Source organism: Nanorana parkeri, unplaced genomic scaffold (assembly GCF_000935625.1).
Source record: "Nanorana parkeri isolate BGI_ZX_2015 unplaced genomic scaffold, ASM93562v1 scaffold908, whole genome shotgun sequence".
NCBI classification, from domain to species: Eukaryota; Metazoa; Chordata; class Amphibia; order Anura; family Dicroglossidae; genus Nanorana; species Nanorana parkeri.
In genome coordinates this window covers 674,461-700,140 of record NW_017307176.1, presented here as the reverse complement: position 1 = coordinate 700,140, position 25,680 = coordinate 674,461, and the positions used below count along the sequence as shown (strand labels likewise).

The 25,680-nt window shown below is 39.6% G+C and overlaps 1 protein-coding gene across 1 annotated transcript in view; it reads left to right on the top strand.

Annotated features, from left to right (window-relative positions):
* Positions 1-25,680, top strand: part of LOC108794877 (cGMP-dependent protein kinase 2-like) — a 70,466-nt gene that overhangs the window by 12,621 nt on the left and 32,165 nt on the right. The window contains exons 3-7 of the mRNA XM_018566009.1: positions 477-627; positions 7,425-7,561; positions 13,857-13,946; positions 21,021-21,162; positions 24,100-24,263. Coding sequence (XP_018421511.1) covers positions 477-627; positions 7,425-7,561; positions 13,857-13,946; positions 21,021-21,162; positions 24,100-24,263 — 684 coding nt within the window. The remainder of the gene's footprint in view (positions 1-476; positions 628-7,424; positions 7,562-13,856; positions 13,947-21,020; positions 21,163-24,099; positions 24,264-25,680) is intronic.

The window sequence follows — 25,680 nt, the reverse complement described above, 5'->3', positions numbered from 1 at the left end:
CAGTTGGCCTTGTTCTCACTAAAGCAATGCATTGCAGCATGTTCCATTGTACAGGTTTTTTTGAGCCTCCATCAAAATGCTTGTATAATCATGGAAAGGTCTTTTCATACGTTGCATTTTTTATGCATTTCCAATAACTCATATCTAGTGACACGAAATAACATTAAAATGCATGCTAACAAATGCATAGAACACGCACATTGATGCATTAGAAACCAATCGAAATGCATATCCGTATTGTTGTTTTAGCATGTTTATGACTGCATATAATGTAAGTAAGCCTGTAAAGAATGGTTTTCTGTATTACATGCTTATAGATTTATATGCTGCAAAATGTCAAATATTACTTAAATCCTTAATAATACTGCTGTAAAACTGTAGGTAGCAATGACATTATCTTTATAGAGAGATGAATGTCTTGCATAATTTTATAAAAAAACAATTATTCTCACTGGTAATAGATCTTTCTCTTGCAGGAAAAAGAGCCTTCATCATTCAGTGTCCCGAGATAACTCCGAGGTCAACCAGCTCAGAGAGTTGGTATCCAGGTTCTCCAGCACTTCCCCTTTCCCTTACTTGGATGTTATCACCACACTTGGGACTGGAGGATTTGGGCGTGTTGAGCTGGTGAGATAAGTTGCTGTTGCCTAGATCTATATGTGCATGTTCTAAAGCAAGTAAATAAATCAATGAGATAGCTGAATTGTATTGTGACGATAACTTTACACTTCTCCTTTATGAGATTATTAGTCACAGTGCTGTATTATTCCAGTGACCAACAAATCAGACTGTGCAGCAAAACATGAATCTGATAATGTCTTGGGCTATGTACTGTAGCAGTAAATGCTTGAGTCACAAACTAGGTTTCTTGAAGGTACCCTTCTCCAAGGTGCCCTTCTCTCCCTCCGTAAAATGCTAAATGAAAGTGCAAAACAGAAAACCTTGTGGGCGAGGGGAGGGGGTTATACAATATACTTACCTTTCCCCAGCTTCCTCCATTGTGCCTGGGCAATGGTGACGTTATCTTCCTTCCAACTAGATCTTAAAAAATGTTGAGTAGCCCAAACCTCTTGAGAAGGTGACCCTGCACTGTGTTGCAGCATCTCCTTATAAGATTTGGGCTACTCAGCATATCGAGGGACCCTGTTGGTAGAAAAATGGCGTCACTCCCTGCTCAACTGAAGTTGGAGAAAGATGATCTAATTAAGTTTCCCCCCACAGGTTCTTTTTGCACTTTTATGCAATGTTTAAGAAAGGGGGGGGGGGGTGCTGAATATGTATAGAAGATCCTAGAAGCATTTCTAAAGCCACTTCTTTAAGCATCTTTTTTAAATCTACCAATTACTATGTAGTACATGGGCCTGCCTGATAGGATACAATTGGGAAGGGTTGTTTAGGAAGCCCTTCACATTACATCGTTTTGGTAAAAGTAAAGGAGATCAAATAGGGGAGTGGGCAACTATATGGCAGATGAGGTTTAATGTTGATAAATGTAAAGTAATGCACTTTGGGGTTAAAAATAGGCAAACGGAATACACATTAATGGGTACTCCTCTAGGGAAGTCAGAAATGGAAAAAGATCTGGGGGTCATAGACGACCACAGATTGAATAATCGGTTGCAATGCCAGGCTGCTGCAAACAAAGCGAGCAGAGTTCTGGCTTGTATTAAAAAGGGAATTTACTGTAGAGACAAATCTATAATTTTACCACTTTATAGATCGCTAGTTCAACCTCATCTTGAGTATGCGGTCCAGTTTTGGTCACCAATACACAGAAAGGATCTCCTTGAGCTGGAAAAAGTCCAGAGAAGGGCAACCAAACTAATTAAGGGGATGGAGGACCAAAGCTACGAGACAAGGTTACTAAATTTAAAAATGTTCACGCTGGAAGTGAGGAGATTAAGGGGGGATATGATTTTGATGTACAAGGTGTTCAATGGGGATAGCAACATCAGTAATAAACTTTTTAACGCTAAACTCCATAACAAAGACTAGAGGCCACCTCCTAAAACTGGTGGAGAAAAGATTTCAGCACAAGGGGCGAAGGGGCTTCTTCACAGTTAGAGCGGTTAGGATTTGGAACTCGCTGCCGCAGACAGTGATTTCAGCTGAGAGTATCGAATCTTTCAAAAAGCACATGGACGATTTTCTCAGAGACTGTAACATTCAGGGGTCCAGGTACTCTTAAGAACAAGAACACACAGTGACTCATACACATGCAGAGTCACATGCATACACGCAATGGGTTAAACTTGATGGACCTGTGTCTTTATTCTACCTCAAATACTATGTAACTATGAGATTGTATTGTGTATAGCCAGCTGCAGAAGTACTCCATGAGCTATCATTGGAAATGTTTGTCAGAGGTACCTGCAATGTATTAATTACACTTACCTCTGTGCTGTCCTTTCCAGGATGCAACTCTCTGAAAGCTCTTCTGCTTGCACAGCAGTACCATTCATGTACTGTTTCTGGTCTTTCCTTTACAGCAAATAACGCCATTTAAATAGTGTGCAGGCTCAAAAAGAGGTTGGCTATGGGCACAATTATGCTTTCATCAGTGCTTTCAGTGAGCTACATCTTCGAAAGGACAGTACATGTATAAGCATAATCAACATATTGCATAGAAACATAAAAGAGTGACGGCAGAAAAATACCAAATGGTCCATCAAGTCTGCCACTTTTTTTGATTTGATCTATGTTTTCTCTATTTCAGCTGACACCATAAAATATTATAGTATATAATACAGGTTCCCTGTGAGTGAACAATGACCTTAGGGTAACAGTGGCCTGTGCCAATCAGATCTCCTGGGTTATCTTTTTCTGGGGCTGCTCACTGCCCATGATAGATGATCCAATATGCTTTGATTAGTGGTTCAGCAGCCTACAATAGCAAACAGCAGGCTGGAAAAGTCAATCAAAAATGAATACAGAGAGGGGCATTCCATGAAAATGCTTGCATCTATTTTCTTTAGAAAAAAAAAGAAATCTGCAGTTGGGTGTATAAATACTCTGAGCTCTCACAGTGTATGACTCAATGAATCAGACTGACTTTTTTTTTACCAGCAGTGGTTCTCAGTATGTGGTACATGTACCTCTAGGGGTGCTGCTGACAGGTTCCAGGGGCTTTCTTGCTTGTCAAAATAAACTCAGTGTATGGATTAAAGTTAAATGCATATTTGATTTTATGCAAAGCAGCTAGATTAGGAATATTTAATTTTATAGTATAAGCCGTATATGGTGTATTCAAGACAAACTGATCCATGCCAGGGAGTTCTTGCTAAATTACTGTTGTAATAAAGGGGCACATAACATAAAAAGGGGAGAAACACTTGTGGATATATTTTTTTAGTATTTAAAGGGTAACTATAGTATATTTTCAGATATATTTTGACTTATTATTTCAAAATAATAACGGTTAATAGCCCTGCCCAGGGTTAATAGGAGAGCTCCAGAGCCTGCCGGATTGAAAAGTAGGTGAAGTATACAGCCTCTTCACCTCCAACCTAGACTTATTGAGCATTTAACCCTTGTGATGTCGGGGGCCCCCACTGCAAGGGTAGATTTTGCCTACGGCTTTAAGTGAAAATGGCATGTCAAAACAATGATGAGCTCCAGAGAGGCAATAGCTAAGTTCAGTTTTTTTTTTTTTACATGAAGTCTCAGCAGCCTGTATCTCTGGATCCTTTATTAGATTTGACATGCGGATTTCAATGAAGGTAACCTCTGCTTATGGCCTTTTTCTTCAAGTGCCCAGGTTTGCAATAGTTTTTGTAAGACTAGTTTCATATTTTGATCTGTTTTTATTAGGGATGCACCAATACCACTTTTTTAAGGCCGAGTATGAGTACCGATACTTTTTTCAAGTACTCACCGATACCAATTACCGATACTTTTTCTTAAAGGGACAGGTCACATTTTTTCTAAAGCAATACAAAATCATGATTTTAGGTCAGTTTCTTAATATTATGAAGAACATGAACACTCTGTAGTTTCTCCCGCTGATTGGCCGATTGACAGGCTTTCTCACCAGTCACTCCTGACTGGTGAGGAAGCCTGTCAATCATCCAATCAGTGGGAGAAGAGGTCAGAATGGAGCAGATGACAGAGGAGGTCGCGGCCATCTTGCTTCATTGAAAACGCGATGGAGGTCCTGTGTGCGGCGGATTTGTGTCCCTGAAGATGGCGGACGCGGCACAGGTACTCGTTTTATGTATCAGAGTATTTGCACGAGTACGAGTACTCATGCAAATACTCGGTATCGTGGCCGATACCGATGCTTGTATCTGTGCATCCCTAGTTTTTATTGCTTGCTCTAATGTGCATTGATGAACGTTTTTTATTTTACACACAATTCATGTGCTGGCATTGTCATCAGTATGCAATTACTATGCAATTCAATGTGCCAAAGGAAAAACGTGCTTTTTTTGGACAACGCATGTAAGCACAGTGCACAAATGTGTGCTAGGACCATTAAAAACTGTGGCAAAGGTGTGCTCACGCATTGACATGTGTTAATTGACAAAGATGTGAACGAGGCCTAACCATTGATGTACCTTTCAAATGCTTGCTTACCTGCAGAATTCCATTTAGTGGCTGGCTGGATTTCACTGCAGTCACTTAACTTCCATAAAGAAAAGATACTAACAAAACAATTTCAGCCACATACATTGCCTATAAAAATGTCCATGTTCTGTTACCATAGTATATTAAAGCTGACCTCCAGGTACAAAAACTTCTATTCAAATATATTTTTTCAATAGCATCACAGTATATAAATCCACTTTGTGTGCAGCAAATGCCCTTGAAACCCTAGATATTAGCTTAGAAAAGTAGCAGTGACATCATCATTGGACTGTACATAACCTGTGCAGAGAGCAGAGCTGTAAGAAAGACCCAGCAGGCCCCACTTACAACAGGCTGCTAGCTGCCTGAAGAAAACTGCAGGAGGGAGTGGAGACAAGACCAGTCACCCTGCACAAGGAGAGAGATCAGCAGTAATTGGTCTTTATCACAGGAAGCTCCTGCACAGTTCAATGTTTTAGGACCGAAAAAATGAAAACTTCCAAGAGGTGAATACTTTTAGTAGGCACTGTAAAGGGTACATTGTTTTGTATTCAATCAGAACTGCCTGTTGTACTGGAACCGTAAGGCATAAGCCCTGTGCTGCATTGCTAAGCTAGAAACAGAACCTGAATATAATGAGCAAACATGTCTGTAGCGTGATAGGGATGTAGCATAGTAGGGATGTGCTATTTAACCAAATGGCTCAGTGTACCTGCAAATTGATGCAAAGAACTCCTCACCAGATCACTTTTGCAATCACAGAGTGCAAATCAAACACCCCTTTCAGGACATTAGCTTTTCCCTGCCACTCATAGCTGATCTACTAGCAGTGTGAGTGACACCCAGATACATTTCAGATTATATTTGCAAACAGAGGATGTAGGGAACTATAAATTGAGATGAAATTGGAGTACTATACTACCGTATTAGGTGCTGCCATAGTAAGACAACACACACACACACTTAAGGTGGCCGCCATACAGGTGAAACTCGAATAATTAGAATATCGTGCAAAAGTAATTGCAGTAAGTGCTGCAAAAGGGGCCCAAACCAAGTACTGAGTACATATGCATGCTTGTACTTTTCAGAGGTCCGATATTGTTCTATGTACAATCCTTGTTTTATTGATTGCATGTAATAATCTACTTTTTTGAGGTTGTGGATTTGGGGTTCTTGGGGTTTTCATGAGCTGTAAGCCATAATCATCACAATTATGACAAATCACGGCTTGAATTATCTTGCTTTGCATGTAATGAGTCTATCTCATATATTAGTTTCACCTTTTAAGTTGCATTAGTGAAATAAATGAACTTTGCACGATATTCTAATTATTCGAGTTTCACCTGTACACCTTACAACCATCGCACGCCTTTCGTTGTGCGATAGTTATAAGGTGATTAAAATTTCGTACGACCTGCCCATCATGGACAGGCAGATCGTACTTGCTATCATCGCAAGGGCTTGCAGATGATTGCAATGGTGAGCGAGCAGTGTGCGCACTTGCGCACCTCGGGTCGTGTGGCTTTCGTCTTGCGATTGCGCTAGCGTGCTTGTTATACGAAAATCGTGCGACCGTACAGTAAATGCGGTCGCACACTGCCCATACACCTTACGGTTATCGTACAATCGTGGGATCACCCGTGATTATCAAACGATGATCGTCGGGTGTATGGGCAGCTTTAGAGCATTTACATCAAACAGATCTCTTTCACATATGCATTAACAAATAATACAAATATTGTTTCCATTTACATTCAAATAAGTTCATCTATAATATAGTTATTCACTGTCTTGGACTTTCACCTGGAGAGTGAGGAAATAATTTTCAACCATTCCATACTCTATCCATAATTAAAGTGACATTAAACCCTCAGATTTTTTAACATAAAACAATACTGTAATCCATGGTTGTTTCCCTTCTCTTTGCTGCTCTTCCTTTTAAATCCACTCTCATGCTGCGGGAGAACTTCCCTTTGCAGCTGAGTGCCTCTTCCTGTAGTGCTGGCTCAGGTTGTGAACCTTCACACAGACACCATGGGGTTGATTTACTAACCTTATAAACACGCCACGAACAAGTATACACCTCTGTAGTGTGTTCCCTCCCAGCATGATCTATGGGTGGAATCTAGACACCTTTGTAGTGTGTACACACCCAGCAGGTGTGTTGTGCATGAATTGCAAGGTGATGTTGTGTAAATTAGCTCTATGTTGTGTTGCTTGCGTTGATGAATGCAGGAATGTAAATGCATGAGCTAACCATTTTTGTCTAAACTGTGAAGCAGCATTATATATGCATCATGTGCATGATTTTTCCATATATGGCATTAGTGGAAATATGCTTTTAGAGACTTTTTGGTTGATAAATACGTTTTGCTGTGTGAAAATCACACGCACCTGGTGCGTGCGTGTGTTTAGGTTAGTAAATCACCCCCATGTATCCATTTCAGAGACAAGGCAGTCTGCTGCAAAACGGAAGTTCTCCTCAGCATGAGAAGAGATACAGATTTAAAAGGAAGAGCAGCAAAGAGAAGGGAAACAACCATGGATTACAGGAAGGCACACATTACAGTATTGTTTTATGTTAAAAAATCTGAGGGTTTAATGTCACTTTAAGGGAATTTACTAAGACTGGAGCAGACAGAATCTGGAGCAGCTGTACAAGGCAACCAATTAGCGTTTAGCTTTCATTTTCAAAGCTAAACTTAACAAACTGAAGAGAGAAGCTGATTGGTCACTATTAACAGCTGCTCCACATTCTGTCTGCTCCAGTTTTAGTAAATTCCCCATACTTATATATGTCAGTTAACTACCTGATGAGTTCATATATCCAATACAAAAATATATTTGATGTATTTCAGGTGAAATTAAAGGATGAAGATATGACCTTTGCACTAAAGTGCATCAAGAAGAAGCATATAGTGGACACACATCAACAAGAACACGTGTATTGGGAGAAGAACATACTGCAGCAGATCAACTGTCCGTTCATCATCAGGTAGCGCAACAACTGACCTATTCTCTCCTGTAATATATGCGACCCTGCCATTTTTTACATACCTTTGTACATTTCGATCAGGTTCACACTGGTATTTTATGCAAACAGTGAGGCAAATGGAAGTTGGATGGGCAAGTGAAAACATGACAGAGCACAGCTGAGAAATTGTCTATCCCCATTGTTATACACCCTGTATTCCCCATGTGAATGGCCCGGTGCTTAATGTAGGTAGATGGGGAGGTTCAGCCTTGGGCACCCAGAGGGGAATAATGAGTGGGCACGAGGGGCTTATACCTGGGGCATATTCACTGTTCACATGGTAAAATATGCCACTGTCATTGTATGCACAAAATATGCTTTGATTGCTGTGCCATAAGCAAGAGTCTAACAGACGTACAAACCTCAGCACAATCATTTGTAAAACACAAAATTATTCCATTACATATGCACACAGCCTACCTTGAAGAACGTCATTACAAAAGTCAGTGATGACTTAGCAACCAGCAATTGCTGTACAATATAGCATAAAGAGTGTAAGGGTCCGAAGTATATTATGTACTTAGAGTGCAGTGGTCAGGAGTGTGTCATATACAACCCAGTGTACAAAGTGCAATGGTCAGTTACATTAACCTTTTAGAACCATCCATACTGGAATGATTGTAATGCCAGTCAAATTATACACTAGGTACAGAGATAGGGAATCACATACATATGAACTGTAATGCCACCCAGGGCAGAACACATGAACAGCACCCAGCAAGAAACAAGTGAAAGTTGTAAGAGCCGGCCAGGTGACCATTCTGGACTTCTGGGAGAGGGAAGTAGTTACAGTGCCTCTAGCACACCATGCCATTAACCTGCAGTGCTCCCCCCCTCCCCTTCAACCCCAGCTTGGAGGTCACTGTCACCTACCAGGTCCAGCTGCAGATTCACAGCGCTTGCCGCCCAGACACAGAAAGTAGGCCACGTCAATCAAGAACCTCGATCAAGCTAATTGTAAGAAAATAACATATGAATATAGATCTGCCAGCAGGATTTCTAGCCTGCTAATTAAAAGCGCCTAGCTGCTGTGCTGTGTACAGACCATGTATCTTCACCCTGGCTCTTTGTTTCTGGTCTGTTGGAGTTGTGATAAAGAACACACAGTAGCTTGACCACATGATTACTGTATAGAACATGTCTACAGTATGTGCAGAAGCTCTAAACTAGTAAGCAGGAAAAGAAGGCAGTTGTGAGAAAGGCCAGTGTGCTTTTGAGAATGAAAGACTTGGGTTGAGCTTGTGCCGACTGCTTGGTCCCAAGAACTAATACAATCCAGATTCAGTCTTCAAAACTGTACCGAGTAAACAATGGTGTCCACATTAAACAATTTTAGTCCAAATTTGGCTTTCAACACCGAAAGAAGATTTAGTGTATTTATATACAAGGGCTGATTGTTTAGTCTCAGTTGGGCACTGCTAAGAAATCTATCCATTATTTTATGATCCGCTACCATGAAAGGATTGCCGGAGTAGAACGCCAGGCCGATCCATCTGAAATGTAACAAGATTTACATTTTTTTCTTGGTAGCTATGAATTTACAGTCTATGTGCAAACCGATCTAAACACCACATTTAATCCAGTTATGCATTCATTAAATATTCTTAAAGGCTTGCTCACACCAAGTAAGTTGAGCTGCTCTGATCAGCATTTATCAAAGCAGGCTCAACCCAAGGACACAATTGTTTTCTATGTGCCATATTTACACCAGACAAGTGTGTTTTGTAATAATACAGCATGTCTGCATTTTTACGCAGCCTAATGCACAAAAACACATAACAAAACACGCTGTTGTGCATATAGTTAAATAAATGTAATTTTTTGAAAAATAAAGGTAAACAGTGCAATACATTGTAACAACACATCACCCCACCCTTGGCAACGCTGTGAGTGCACACGTTATTTGACATATAACGAGTGTAGAATGTAAATGGACTGTGTGCTGGCTGGAGGTGGAGGAGCACAGAGATGACCTCTTAAGTGAACTGATGGTCCATCATTTTACAGTTTTGAACCAGCAGTATTGCATTAAATTTTGGCCAAAAAGTAAAAAAAGTCAGGAATTTGTACAGTGTCTGAAAGGGGTCTGTGAAATAGAAAATGAAGTGAGCGGAACTGCAGATTTTTGGCACGTAGAACAATGCATACATATATAACTTGTGTATTCAGAGGTTTGCCTACACCTAACTTTTTAATAGCAACATATACCGTATATACTCGAGTATAAGCCGAGATTTTCAGCCCATTTTTTTGGGTGAAAAGTGCTTGCTAATATGAATGGGTTAAATGATCCGTAGTACATGATATGTAGCCCTGTACCCCCTTTTCCACTTACAGAGCTAGGTTATTTTTCTTTTAAATAAATATTAATGTATTTTAATGGTATCTATCTACCAGTAGCTGCCTCATTTCCCACCCTCGGCTTATATTCGGGTCAATACTTTTTCCCAGTTTTTTTGGCTAAAATTAGGTACCTCGGCTTATATTCGGGACGGCTTATACTCGAGTATATACGGTATGTGATTAAATAGTTTGTAGCATGACTAAAATCCTAAATCATGGCAATGTCAAAATGACTTACTAATTATTAGTGTCAACCTTAATTTGTTCTAAGAGAAGCCTCAGCTTAAGGTGGAAGAAATCATTAATTAACTTTTACACAATGGTAAGCACTTCTGTCCGCACAACCGAAGTATGGACAGAGGTCAAACATGGTGCTATGAATTTATCAAGGTACGTGTGTTATATGGTTGTTTAAAGTTCATTGATAATTTCTATAATTACCTTACACTTACTAACTGCCTTGTTTGGGGGGAGAGGATAGAAAGTTGAAGCTAAAATTTTGTTTGTTACAAAAAATATTAAACCGAACAAACTGCTTCTATTTTATTAATAAACATAAGATTTAAACAGTTCGTACCTACGCATGGCTTCAATTAATATTTAAAAAAAAAAAAAAAATTAATTTGTGATGATTTTTTGTTGGTGTTCTATAGTATACTGTGAGAATGCAGACCCTTTGAGCTCCGTAGCCCCAGAAAATTTCCACTGTAGGTTTATGTGTTTGAGATCAATCTGTTATCAGTTTGAAATGCATTTAAATGTGTTCACAAGAATGTAAGAGAAACATGTTATAAAAGCAAAATAATGTGATGCCTGACAAATGCAAGTAAACACTGCATTCCAGATTCTTCATAACTCTTAGACCCCACTAGCACTGAGCTACATCAAAAAAAGCACTTTTGCAGCACTGATTTGAGCTGAGCGGCTTTGAGGGACACTGAGCTACATTGAGCTACAGTGCACATATTGTCGCGCTATGTAGCGCTACTTTTGCCATGGACTTTGCAGCTGCTACATTGGGCTGTATCCAATCAAAAGTGGTCTTGATGTGATATAATTCATCTCCTGTTTCCTGCTTATGTTCCTGCTTATAATTCTGTGCAAAAGTGACACTTCTGTAGCGCGACAATGTCGCGTAATATCGCTGGTAATGTGCAACATTGAGCTACACCATTAAAGTCTATTGGGCCAAATCGCACAAAATCCGCTGAAAAATGGGTCATGTTCAAGCAACAAGCTTGAGCTACAAGCTACAGGTGACATTGAGCTGTGAGATGTGAATTTTTTTTCATTGAAATGCATTGGAAGATTTACTTTGAGCTTCATGTTTGAGTGATTTTTGAGCAGAAATCGCGCTAAAAAAATGCTCAGTATGAATGGGGTCTTATACAATTGCAGATCAAATGCCCAATTATTCGACCCTTATAAATGTTATAAATACATATATTCCTATAATGGGTAGAAGCATTACCTTCTGTTTATTGCTATCATGTTACATAAAAAAATGTTTTATGTAACAATGTTCAAAAGCTGCCCCCAAACAATATAAGACAGTTTTGAGGCTTCTCTTAGAGCAAATTAAGGTTGACATTAAATGATCATTACTAAGTGATAGAGACACTGCCATAATCTAACTGATAATTACTAAGTAATATTGACATTGCCATCATTTAGAAGCTTAGTCATGCTACATATTGCAGCATATAAGGCAACACGTTAAAATATTGTAGTTGCTGAGATGTATGAAAGTCATAGTAAACAAACTCTTTCCCTGGAAAAAAAAAGTAGTAAGCACTCATAGCACAGGTCCCCTTTAACAAATTCGTAAATTGTGCCCAAAAAAGGCAAGCAGGGCACAAAAAAACTAGTCACTAGTATTGCTATGGTCTCCTTGCAGGTGAACTTTTCTCCCTCTCTACTGACTTACGGTGCCTTGTTCTGCATGTTGTCTATGTATAATGGTGGCCATCTTGCTGGAGAAAAGGCTTTGCTTCCTCATTTGAGAACTAGCCCCCAATGACTGGTGGGGGAATATTCAAGAAACAGCAGTAAAGGTGGAGGAAGCACAAATGCACAGAATGAATGATGCAGAAGCAGGGAGATTCTTGCATTGCAGATCCTCAGGTACAGTTTCCTCTCCATCAAAAAGAACAGTGGGCAGCACATAAGTGACCTCACCAAATCATACTCCAAATGCTGTGAGATTAGCAGTCAGAGAAAGAAGTGCCTTAGATAGTCTTCCACTGGAGATATAAGAGCTGTAAGGCTACAGAACAGCAATGCCTAGGCACAGGAAGTGCACTGCTATAGGGATTTAAGACAAAGGCCTCATTCACTTGGGCGAAGTGGGCCAACATGCAGCAAGAATCAGCATATTTCTGGCTGGGATCAGAGGTGGTTATGGACAGCTGCGGCTGCTCAGTTTCTACAAACCAATAACAGGCTCTGCAGCTTTCCACATGTTCTGCACATACAGCTGTTACATGCGGCTAGGGACAGATGAGTGACCCTGGATGCAAACTGTCTGTGTCTCAACTGTCCCAAATCACATGTAACCAATGGATGTGTGGATGCATGTGAACAACCCTAGACAGTGGGGCCTGTAATTGATGTGTACAGGCTGAGCGGTCGCAGCTGTCCACAAGCACATGTGATCCCAGTCGCAGGAATACACTGATTCTTGCTGCATGTGGGCCATAATAGTCCATGAGAAAGAGGCCAAAAGGTAAATCCATTAAAAACTGCTTACACACAAATAACATTTCTAGATGTTTACTACAAGATAGCATACTGCATCTCCACTTCAGGTGTACTTTAATATCTCTGCTAAGGGTGTGCTCTATAAAACTATGCAAGCTCCCAAACACAGGGTACTGTTAAAAAAAAAAAAAATAGACAATGCTATAAAACATAAATAAATAGAAATTGAATGTTAGTTTAGTTCAGGGGTAGGCAAACTCCTGCCCTCCATCCATCTGTAGTGAAACTACAAATCTCCTCTATATAACTGGGAGTATGAGGCAATAAACAGCGAGGAATAACAGCAGCACAACTAAACATTTGATGTAAAATAAAGGACTATAATAAAATTGTCGCAGTTTACAGTTTTGGGGAGCATTCCACAATATGCAGCCCACAGCTGGTTAACGATCATTGAATGCCAAGGGCTCTGAGTTCTGGATGTTGTTTGCTCACCCAGTGGACTCATTACTTCGAAAGGTTGCATGGCATTAAAAAAAAACACAGAGCTCTGTGAGTATTTACTGTATATTCTCTAGTGACCAATGCACTATACAGTAGAGTGTTGACTAAGCAGGTCTGAATACCCCGCCATCATTGTCTTTCTGAAAAACAAACCAGGATATCATTTATTAAAAAGGAGTGCTGCACAGAGACATGAAGTTGACATTTTTGTAGTGGCAATGCTGCATTTCATACTATAGGCAACAACTCGGTTTTTCCTTGCCAGGCATTTTGGAGCATTAAAACAAAAAATACTATTGACTCAGTGGGAGTATAACAGGACAATGACTGCCCTTGTAACACATTTTATAGTGACTAGGTGAAGCTGGGGTACTGTTGATTAAATTATGTATACGTTTAGCCATTTGAGTTTCACTATATGAAAGGCCTCAGGGTTTCATAATACAATGCAAAGAAAAAAGTGCCTGGAGACCAGTGTTGTTAATATATTCAGAGGAGGATCCATTCATTTCCAGACTGAACAGATGCTTTTACAATAGAAATCCCTAATAATTATAATCTGTTACAGTAAATATACAAGACGGCTTGTAAATGCAAGAGACATGGTATGTTGTTAATGACTTGAAACAGGACTCTGTTTTGCTGATCTAGATTCTTGGCAGCTTAATTTCAGTGACAGATGTCAGGCTTTTTCCTCCTTGTTCTTCAGGCTCTACAGAACTTTCAGGGATGCCAAATATGTCTATATGCTGCTGGAGGTGTGTCTTGGAGGGGAGCTCTGGAGCATTCTACGAGACACGTGAGTTCTATTGAGTAAATGTTATGGTCTTGGATCTCTATTGTACTTTTGGCCCTGCTCTGTAATGGTAATTAACATACCTGTTTTTGTCCTAAATAGAATCATCCCATTCCATTAGCATAATAAGTAATATGTACTAGGTAAAAGTTGGCAACATGCATTTCAGGGATGAATAACCCAGTTTTCTTTTAGACCTTATTAATGCAAACACAAAGATCAACTTAGGCTGTAAGAATTCAACACAGAATATTTTTTTTTAACTTATAGGGTATTGGTAATATTCTATAGATATCCATAATTTTTAGTCTATGGCCCAGTAGGGCTTAGCCCAAAAACAAATGTCAGGTCCAGTGGTTGCCATGTAAGTTTTTGGATTTTGCTAAAGCCTTTATACTGTACTTAACATGCATAGAGATGGGAGAACACACACATTCCATTCATATAGTGCAAATTGAAATTGTAGCAAATTGAAAACCAACAGCCCAGTGCTGCTCTGCGCTAACAATAAAAGCTCTGCAAAGTAAACAGAACTAAATTATATTCTTCCTAGGATAGATTATCAAACCCCTCTGAGCACTAACTCAGATGTCTGAAATTACCAATCATAGTTTACTGTCTACTTTCTATCATATTTGATATTCATTGCAGTTCTATTATTAAAGAAGTGCAGACTTGATATGTAAGCCAGCAAAAAATTTGGTTTGATTTGTTTAGTTGCTGATTTTTTGCGGGATTCGGGTTTGAAAGTCAATTCGTTTTGGGATTTTTAATTCAAAATTTTTGTTAATTTGGGATAAGTTAAATGATATTTGTAAATTAATTTTCATTGCAGCAAAGTGACATTAGAAAACAAGTGACATTTCCTTTTAGCAGTCCACACACACAAAAAAAAACAGCAAAGCACATTGTCCCCATGTTGATGAGGACAAGTGCCTCTTCCCCACAAACCTGGCCTGGTGGCTGTGGGGGTCTGCAGTCAGGAGGGCTCATCTGAACCTGGGGGCCCCCTTACATAAAAGGGACATCCAGATGCCGCCCCCCTCTTGTGAAGGAGTAAGGGGTAGTTGTTACCCCTACTCATTCATCAAATACAATAAAATTGTAAATAAACTCGCCACACCATAAAAAAATCCTTTATTTGAAACAAAAAAATACAACACAAATTGTTGACATGTCTTTTATCAAAAAAAATTAAAAAGTGTTTTAAATGATGCAATCCCAAGGTCAATCACGTTGTCCAGCAATGTAGATCCACGTCATTCATGATGGACGCCGACTCGCCGAAAGAAAAAGTACCCCACTCCCGCTGACGCGACTGATCCTGATGAACTCTCGCTGCAAAATTACAGCTCTACTCCCGAATGACAACAAAGGGCTCAGAGTGAGTCATGACATTACAGGTTTTGGTCCGCCCCTTTTGTTGACTTTCGGGAGCAGAGTTGTCATTATGATATGTTGAGGACATGTGGCCTGATATGTGGGGGGTGTGCTGCCCCCCCCCCCCCCCTTTCCTGCTCTGCCGTGATCAAGGGTCTGGTAAGGGATTTTAGAGGGCACCTCGTGTTTTGTTTTTTTTTGGTGTTGGGGTTTGGTGGGAATTGAGAAGGGGACTTTGTTTTTTCATTTTAACGTTTAAGAATAAAAAATAATTCCGAAAAAATATCAGATGCATCCAAAATGTTTATCAAAAATTTGGATACGTTCGGATTAGTAATTTTTTTCATTTGGAAACTCGGATGCGTCTGGATGTCCGAACATGCAGAAATTCGTCCGAATCTCAATTCAGAACGAAACGAATCGCACATGTCTAGTACAGACTATATCCAAATTTTGCATGTTGTTGTGGGGGGTATGTAGATAAGCTATCCAAATGTATCTTCTGTAATTTACAGAGTAAATAGAGGACTACATTTATCGATATCCATGTACAGTACACATTTTTCTATCCATTTTTAATAATAAGTATGGTTATTCATTTGCTAGCATTTTCCTTCTGGCACTGACATCCTGGGTCTGTTTATACCAAGTACATGGAGTTTGTATATGCTTGTAGTGATTGTATGGGCTTCCTAAATGTCTCTATTTGATTTTCTTTCTCCCACAATTCCAAAACCATACTAAGAAATACAGTTACTTACCTCCAAATTGGTCCTAATGTATATCTGTAAGACCGGATTTGTAAGACAGGAACTTTAAATTTTAAACTATTTGAGGGCAGGTAGTGCTGAGATTTACTAAACGGGAACCACATGCGCAGCTCAGTGCACAGGCTCGGCAAGGCCCCGTGCCAAAATTAAGTTACTGCCATGCTCATATGCAGGAGTTGCATCATCTCTGCCCAGTCAATCAAGAGGCCAAAGATGGCGAATTCGGGTGAAGACTGGGTGAAGATTGAAGCACCAGCGAGTGAGGTGGTCAGTGCAGCGCTGGAGGGGATCACTTACAATGTAAGTTAGCCATAATGTGCTAATATGTTGTGCACAGTACCACATTTTTTTTAATGCTTGACTGCTTTGTGGAGATGCATTAGCAATATTTTTATTAAAGCGATTCTTTGGAAAGTAATGGAGGTGTAGAAGATCCCTAGCTGAATCAAGGCCTAGGTCAGTGTCTGTGAATTTAAGGGTTATCTCCCAAACCTTGTCCAAGGACAAGTGCAATACAAGACCACCTCAAGAATGTCCTTTCCTCTCTGTTGTATCACCAACACTTTAGTCCAATTAGAAACACTATTAAATAGACTGCAATAGGCTGTGATGTGTGTGAAATCAACACATCACATCAAAAGTCTTATGGAAAAATGCTAAGAGCACATGAATGATATCATCCCACAGGGACACTTTATTCAACAGTAAAAAAAAAAAAAAAACCTTGTTAAAAATGGAGCCATAGCCCCTACATCTGTATATCATATACAACTTCATAGACTGTATAGGGTATAAAGGTACAGAAAAATACAGAAAGAGTCTCAAATTGCAGGCAAGATTAGTTATTTAGAAAGTCAACATTCACAACAGTACCTATACAGTATACAAAATAGAAGTATAGGACATGGTGGCTTGATTGCCTAAGGACTTAGTTCAAAAGACTATAGTGGAGGGGTCACTGTACATAAGACACTTGTCCCAGAATGGGTGCAATACAGGACTGTCCCAAAAGACATAAAGGAACATAATTTCTTCTCTGTTACATCATCAGCATGTGGAGGGAACATTAGGGAAGAGTCTGTGTATTTTTTGAGGGACTAGGTACCATCTTAATATATTGTAGGCTGCTTCTTGAAGTTTGTTGGCTATGGAAGCCCTGTGAGTAAAATATACGACATAGGTTTGCTGCTCTGTTTAGGGACTGTCCTAGGTCATGCTCTCATTAAGTTATATGGCACACCATGTTATCCTCTGTAGCTTGGATTAAAAGTGCATGAGTTTAGGAAAGAAAGTGTCATACTGCATGCTGATTAAGGCACAAATGATCAAATTGGGTGAGGGAAGAGTACCATCCTTTAAGGCTGAGGTCAGAAAATGCTTGTTGCACAGCCTTTCATAGAGTAGTGGGCGGTGTTGTCATTTGTTGGATCTCTCTGATCGATTTAGGAATGTTGCCTGTGACAAATAGCAGTCGGAATTGTTGAGTACAGTATAACAGGGAGAAAGATTGATCTTGGAAACTAGGGGTGAATTTTGGATTTCCTGCAATTTGAAGCATAACTGAAGATTCTGGAGGTGCTTGGAGCCATGTACTAGATGTGGAGTGGAAGCCAGGGTGATTTGCAGAAGCCATGGAAAGGCAGTTAAGTGAGTCTGAAGTATTTAGCTGCAGAAACTATTTTTTGCAGGATATAGTTCCTACACCAATCTATAATCCTTGCCTGCCTAATGTGTCACTGGATCAGGGAAACCCTCCATTCTGTTTCAGGAGAGTGAGCACTGTGCAACCGATTCAGTGCGATTTGTTTCCCAATAAGTATTGGATGAATTCTCTATCTACCGCCATTAGGAATTGTTTTGGGATATGTATGGGAATAGTCTGTATTAACTATATAAGGTGAGAGAGTATGTTAATCGTTAATGTGCTGTTTTTACCAAAGCAGGAGAAATATTCCTTACTCCAACTTTTAAGGTCTTTTTTGAATTCTAGATAAAAAGGAGTGAAATTATCGTTTGGCATCTGCATTCCCATTGGGGAGACCTGGATCCCCAGATAGGTGAAAGAAGACCTTGTCCATTTAAGAGGAAAATTCTGTTGAATGTTTTCTGGATGCCAACCTTATACTATAAAGGTCAACATAATAGTGGAATTTGGCTAGTAAATTAAGTAGGGAAGTCTCAGGACAGGATATGAAGAGCAATTTTGCGTTGAGCCTGTTTGGAGAGGTAGTCTTGTGATATTAGGGTTATTTCATAGTAATTCAATAGGAGTTCTAGGGTGAAGATAAAGATTAATGGTGAGAGAGGACATCCTTGGTCTGTGTAGAAAAAAGTGTTCTGATATGCATTTGTTAATCCAAACTGCCGCTGTTGGATAAGAAAAAATAGCTTTGATCCAAATACATATGCATGCCCAAGTCTATTTGTTGAAGGATAGTATCCATAAAATTCCTGAAGAGCAGTAAAGAGGAAAGTTATTGTCAAAGTGCTTCAAGTTCTGCAGCCAATGGTTGGCCCAAAGATTCGTTGTAGTCAGTCTCCAAGCTAGCTATTTGGAAAACAATAGCAGCTTTCTTTTGCGTACATTCTATTTTTAAACCTGGAACCTAATTTGATCAGTTCCCGTTAATGCAATTGTGGGTTTCCCACACACTCAATGGCCAGCAGGGAAGATTCCTCTGTCCACACTGTTTAGCATGCATGGGGAAGTTGAATGATTTTTCACTTAAAGTGTCTTAAGGTGTATGGCCAGCTGAACACAGATGTTGCAACAGCTGTATTTTCTATAGATAGGATGCACAGAAAACACAGAAATAACATCATAATTTTGAGTTATTAACATAAATATATAATCAAATAAGAGCATATTATATATAGAGAATATATAGAGAGAATATAAGCTGGACAAAACTGCACTGAAAGAAAACAAAATGTATGATGTGATTTCACTTTGTGCTGTAAAGCTCACAGTACAAGTTCTTGTCCACTACTCTCCTCTCAGTGGATTTATAATGGTATTGATTGTTTTAAGTGATTTGTCTTGGGTGTTGCAGTTCCTTTTTATAGACTGTATTTTACAGCAATAGGGGGTTAAATGGTTCTCTTTATCTTAACCCTTTGAGGGAAGCCTGTCTTAATGAATTACTTTGAAATAAAACAATGAAATCCCCATCCTGTAATCCTCAGAGATCCCTTTGAGAAGTGCTAAGCTCTCACAGTGATTTATCTCTGAAGTGGGTAAATGAAATATACAACTGTTCTTCTTATAAACTGTGAATTTGTGATAAATTGTATACATGTTAAAAGGTTACAAAAATGTTAACTACAGGAAAAATAAGACTGTTGTTTTAAAATTGAATAATAGAGTTGTATCCTTTTGAACACTGCGAAGTAAATACGGGTTTCCAGTTTTATTACCTCCTAGACCTTTGTTTTAGTTGTCCATAGCTGGTGAAAATATATCTAAATCCAAAATGTCCTTTTTTGTTGTTTGTTTTTTAGTTTAGGAAAGAGTAGAGAAGGATTAGAACTCCAGTCAGGTTTGTATTGTTTTCTGTGTCTCTACTGGTGAGGTTCGCCTTCTATGTTCATCCTATTAACTTTTGCCACCAGGACTGAAAATGAGGGAAAATCCAAAATTGTGAAATGTAACCAGAATAAGAATATAGGGAAATTCTTCTAATGCAGACACTTGTTTGAGGAGAGATTTACTTGCACTTTCTGTTGTATCTAAAAGACAGAAAATAAAGGAAAATGTCCCCATAGGCAAAGACAAACCTATCTCCTATGCTGTCCCCCTACAGAAAGTTCTCTCTGCTACTAAAAGGTACTGTTCTTCTGGGTTTCATGATGTCCTGTGTCATTGAATCCACTTCCTGTGAGCACAGGGTGTCAAGAATGCAGGAGAATACTACCGCACTCCTTACTGGTATGTCCCTTGCAGTGGGTGCTGTAGTGACTGCGGATGGCGCCGCTTCAGATTCAAGTAGTACAGTATATCACCAGCACACCATGTTTCAATCTGCAAGAAGTGATCATTTTATTGATGTACACACATCTTGTGACATAGCAACGCTTCAGGCCACACAGGGTCCCTTCATCAGGCATGATGAAGTGACCCTGAGTGGCACCAGAAAGTGCTTTCTGTAAAAAAAAGCTTTGTGAATGAGATGTAAAGTAATAAGAAAAACATTGCATCCTTTAAAAAAAAGCATTAATCATCTTCCTCAAAAAAACTGCTAGCAAATGAAAGCTTTCTCTCCTTGCTCACCGTAAGATATAAAAGTAATTCTAGAAATATCAATTTTTAGTAGGCAGAGAGGGATATCACAACTCTATGCATTAAGTCCAGCGTACTCTTACAGCTTTAGTTATCATAGAAGCATTAGGGTTGATTAACTAAAGGCAAATAGGGTGTTCATTTTGTAAGAAAATGTTCCCTCAGCTTAGTGAATGTGGTAAAAATTCACTTTGCAAAGAATGCCCAATCACATGCATGGAAAATAAAATAAATCGTATTTTTGTTTGCACATGACTGCATGATGGAAATCAGCAGAGCTTCACCTCATTTACTAAGCTAAGAGAAACTTACCTTACAAAGAAAACAGCCTATTTACCTTTAGTTATTCAACCACATTACATCAGAATGGCCCAGTTGTGGTACCTGGTAAAATATGATATAAAGTAGCCTTCAGAGATAAACAGGGGTGGGTAGGTAAAGGAAGGGAGGGAACAATGTTTTTTGGCCCCCCCAAAAAATTGAAAAGGAGATAGAAGTCAATTACTGCATGTGAGTTACAAGAGGTCTTATGGGTCTTATGAGACCTTTGCCTAGTTTGCGTAAATAAAAACCACAATGGGAAAATGGTTTGACTTACTTAATAAACTGTTTACTGATGTCACTTTATATCTCTATTTAATCTTTCAGGGGATCTTTTGAGGAAGGGACTGCCAGATTTTGCATTGGGTGTGTTTTGGAGGCCTTCGACTACTTACACAATCGAGGAATTGTTTACAGAGACCTCAAGCCAGAGAATCTCCTCCTTGATTCTGAAGGATATATTAAAGTGGTTGGTTTACATTTTACAGTTTTTGTTTGAATAAATTACAAGAGAATTTTACATCAACTTGGCAAAAGAAAAAACAAAATGGATGATATATAATTTTGTTTTAATTCACCAAGATAAAACATGTGCAATGTCTTAAAGGCAGAGAATGAGAAAGAAAAGGTTGTTCTCTTAGTCTTGCATTGATTTAATCACCCAGAAAGGCTCTTTTTAGTTGGTTTCTTTTGACATACCATGCTATAGAAGTAAGGACATCCTTTAGTGTTCTCCCTAGAATTATTTTGCATTTGGCTGGGATGCGTAGCCAGGTTCTTTAAAATAAATAATAAAATTACTGTATACTGTGCAGTACTATAAAATTCACTCTACATTATATTATATACAGTGTAATATAAACAAGTTGCTATAAAAACATATTTAAAAAAATGAATAACCTTACTTAGGTTATCAACAATGTAAAATAAAATAGAAATTAATGTGGGAAAGAAAATCAGTATTACGTAAACAAAGACTGCAAAACATGCTGAGCAAGATGATCAGGGGCTGCAGACATGTTGTGTGAGGTGATGAGAGATTGTGGATAGGCTGTGGGAGATGGCCAAGGACTGTGGCCATGCTGAGTGAGATGATCTGCAGATAGGCTGTGAAGGACAGATGGAAACTGTGGGTATGCTGGCAGAGACTGCAAATATGCTGTGCAAGATAGGCCATGACTGTAGACAAGCTATGGGAAATGGGTGGAGACTGCAGACATGTAGTGGAAGAGGATGAGAGACTTTGGATATGCTACAGGACATTGCTAGAGGTCACAGCCTTTTACTAATGTAGCACCCTGTAAGCAGGAGTGCTTAGTATATTAAGCTATTGTCAGATTGTAATCAGTCTGATGCTGATCTGTAGTCTATGCTCATTTGCTTTCCCCTAACCAATCTGTTCTTGTTTGCATCTGCCTGCTGCTATGTGTATCCTTGCCACAGAGCAACCAATAAGGGATTGTTATGCGTGTGTATGTCTCCCTGGCCAACCACCAGGAGGTTCGTGACCAGGGGTGCATGCTGGGAGAAGACATAAATATTTGGGGTGGACCATGCGAGATTCTCTTTCTGGCTAGGCCTGAAGCCTAGGGGACTAGCCATGTGCTCACACTGAGGCCTGAGTCTGGGGGCCCAGTGGCTACTACAGATACCAAGGATGAAGATGACTGATGACTTCTGTTTCCAGTACTGCTCAGCAAGGTGCTCTGAACACAGATTGCCACATTTGGCTAAAATGTCCTAATCTGTGAAGGCAGCAGTTACTTTGCACTAACACTTAAAGGAGAACTATGACATGAGTGATTTCCACTCACCTCATAGTTCTAAGCCGACCTGTGACAATGAGACTGTCACAGGTCGGCTCAGTAGATCGGGAGGTGAGAGAACACATACCGGGTTCCCTCACCTCTCGATCCTGTCACGGCTCTCTGCCGTGACAGGGGGAGGGGCTGGATTCCCCTCTCCCCGCTCCGATCTGCCAGCGCTGACTGGCGGAACGGACGGGGGAGGGGGCGGGTACAGCTGGCTCTGCCTCTAGATAGGCAGAGCCAGCTGTCACTCACGCAGCTGGTCGGATCCCGTCATCTAATTCGGGATCCGCTCCAGGTGCGGAGTCTCAGTATACCGCGAACTGTAGCTCGCGGTATACTGAGCTTAGGGTAACGGGAGGACGCTAGTTTGTGTCCTCCCGTTACCCCAAGGAGAACTATGGGGAAAAACACTGACCCCATAGTTCTCCTTTAAGAGTCTACATCAGCCTGGATGTTCCTAGCCTTAAGCCTTTTTCCCTGACATTCTACAATAAAGTTTCTTCAGCATCATATCTACAGTCTGTTTCTCATCTTTATTGGTCACCACAGAAGGAGGTAAGTGCTATTGGGGCAGCCAAGTTGCTAAAACTCCCTAGATAGGCAAATAAAGACCTGTTCATCCAGCGGCTCCTTCGGAGGTGAGCGCTTCACAAAACAAAAGAAGTGCAGTGATAAGAGAGTATAAATATGCAATTATGTGAAAACTTATCTTTTCAGTCAAACAAATTTACATCAAACAATCCATAAGTTGAAAGTTGAAAAAATCAAACTAAAGTCCCCAAAACAGGAGATAATCTGCTGTGTAAATAGTATTCCTCCACCATGTGAGCAAAGTGCTGTTCTGTGCAAATCTTCACAAGTAGCGCCAAAACCAATGTGCTAATCACCTTTACACTTCTATGTAAAAGACACACTCCCCAGATGCATAGTACTCTTATAAATTAAGAAAGTCTTAAATGTTTGATAAAAATTTGGTATTTGATGAAAAGACACTTCCCAGTACATAGGACCCTTAGGTAATAGCGGTAGGCAAATCCTTCCTTAATGCACCTCACAAGCCCAACAATAAGAGACAAGGAGAGAGGGATGCGTACATTGCATAAAAATATCTGACATCTGTGTGTGCTATGTCCCGCACCAAGGAATGTACAGCATAGTGGAGCTAGAGATATACCACCAGTTGCTTCCAACTCACTTAAGACGTCATATGTACTTTGTTGTGCCCAATGTGTTTCATCTGTCCGGATGTCCACCGGAGCTTATGGACTTATGGGTTTGTTTTGATGTGAATTTGATTGATATGAAAGGTTTTCGCATAATTGCATATTTGTTTTTGTTTTGTTTGTCTATATACTCTGAAGTGTATTTACACAGCTGCTTGAACTCATTTAGGTTTTAGAACAGAGCACAGATTTTAGTGATCACTACTTATATTGAAACTTCCTCGTAGCCTCCAAATCTCCTCCAAGAGTTTATTTTCTTAACTCCTATCCCAGCCTCCATGCTTTGCTTGAATAATTTGGCTGAATGCTTTTTTAAATTTTTTCCAATCATCACAAATGCTTGTTATAAAAGTTGTTTTACTTGTCTTCTAGGTAGACTTTGGGTTTGCAAAAAAGATTGGGCCAGGAAAAAAGACCTGGACGTTTTGCGGCACACCAGAGTATGTAGCCCCAGAGATCATCATGAACAGAGGACATGACTTTGGAGCAGATTATTGGTCTCTGGGTATACTCATCTATGAGCTCTTGACCGGAAGGTGAGAATATTGCCTGCTAATTTATTTTAAATGATGATGCATTTTTGCATAGTGGTCTGCAGAGCATTGCCCCGCTGATCAGCTGTGCAGTGCACAGGCTCTTGCTGTGTTTACCAACAGCCCCAGATTTGGAGCCACACACAGCCACGCAAAATGAACAAAAACGACCTGAATTTTCCAGTATGAAGGATCAGAGAGCAGTGTACCTGCCATTTAAGTTAACTTGACAATGGAAAAAAAACATAGATGGCCCTCAGCTCTTCATGCTATGCTTTCCTACTAAAAAATATCTAAATGCAGTGTAAGGAACAAATCCAGCTTACCACAAAAATTTCTATGATGACTTTTTACTTATTTAGACCTGCCCAACAGGACAGTATAAAATCCAATAATATATATTTATTGTGGAAATATCATAGACAATTAAATACATATAAGCCATAAGTCCCTGGCTACCTGCAGACCTATCACTATGCTCAATTCTTTTTTTTTAATGTTATTTTTTTCCATTATTACCCTAAGGCTCCATTTACACCTGAGCGGCTGTCCATGTTTATTCGGCTGTACGGATATGCGCACAGCCGCTCTAAACAAAGAATACAATGCACTTTAATGCGCAACCTTCAGACTATAGTGGGGGAATAGTACAAGTGCGATAATCCGGCTGATTACCCAAGTTCGCAGCTATTTAATAGTCGCAAACGAGCGGCATCTGTGCGGATTCAAAATATTTTAGCATTTTCGTTCCACGCGGTCTTCCGTGCGAAAAAACGTGTGGGGAACGCAAATTCTATAGGTGAATAGAGCCTCATTCAGGTTGTATATAATACTGTTGCTAATAATGTAAAAATTGGAGGGCTGCAAGGCTGAATAATTATATTCTACTTATTTGGGACAGGCCACATAACAAGAATGATTGTAACCTTAACCCTTTCGCTGCCAAGCCCTCCGGAACATTTTTCAAATCAGCTGGCCAAGCCATTTTTGCAATTTTTTCCTATTGATTTGATTTTCAACTGCTGAGTTGCTAGCGTTTGTAAAAGACCCCCCAAACCATATATTTTCTGAAAGCGCAGGCCCGGTAGAATAAAAAGATGGTGATACTAAATTTGTAGGCCCTGCGATAATTGCGCAAATGTTTCTCAAATTAATATTAAACCGATAAAAATACACAATTCAATTGATAAAACACACTAAAATCAGTATCAGCGCACACGCAAAAATAATTTTCTGACTAAATCTAAAAAATAAAAAACTGTATTGAGTTAATAAATAACAAATATTTGCAAATTTGAAATTGCGCCTTTTTGCGAAAAGGTCAAAAAATTACGGTACGCAAAACTGTAAATAAGCGACTTATGTTAAAAAATAGTTTTTACGCTGTGTTGGGGTTTGTGTTGTGATAAAATGATACAGG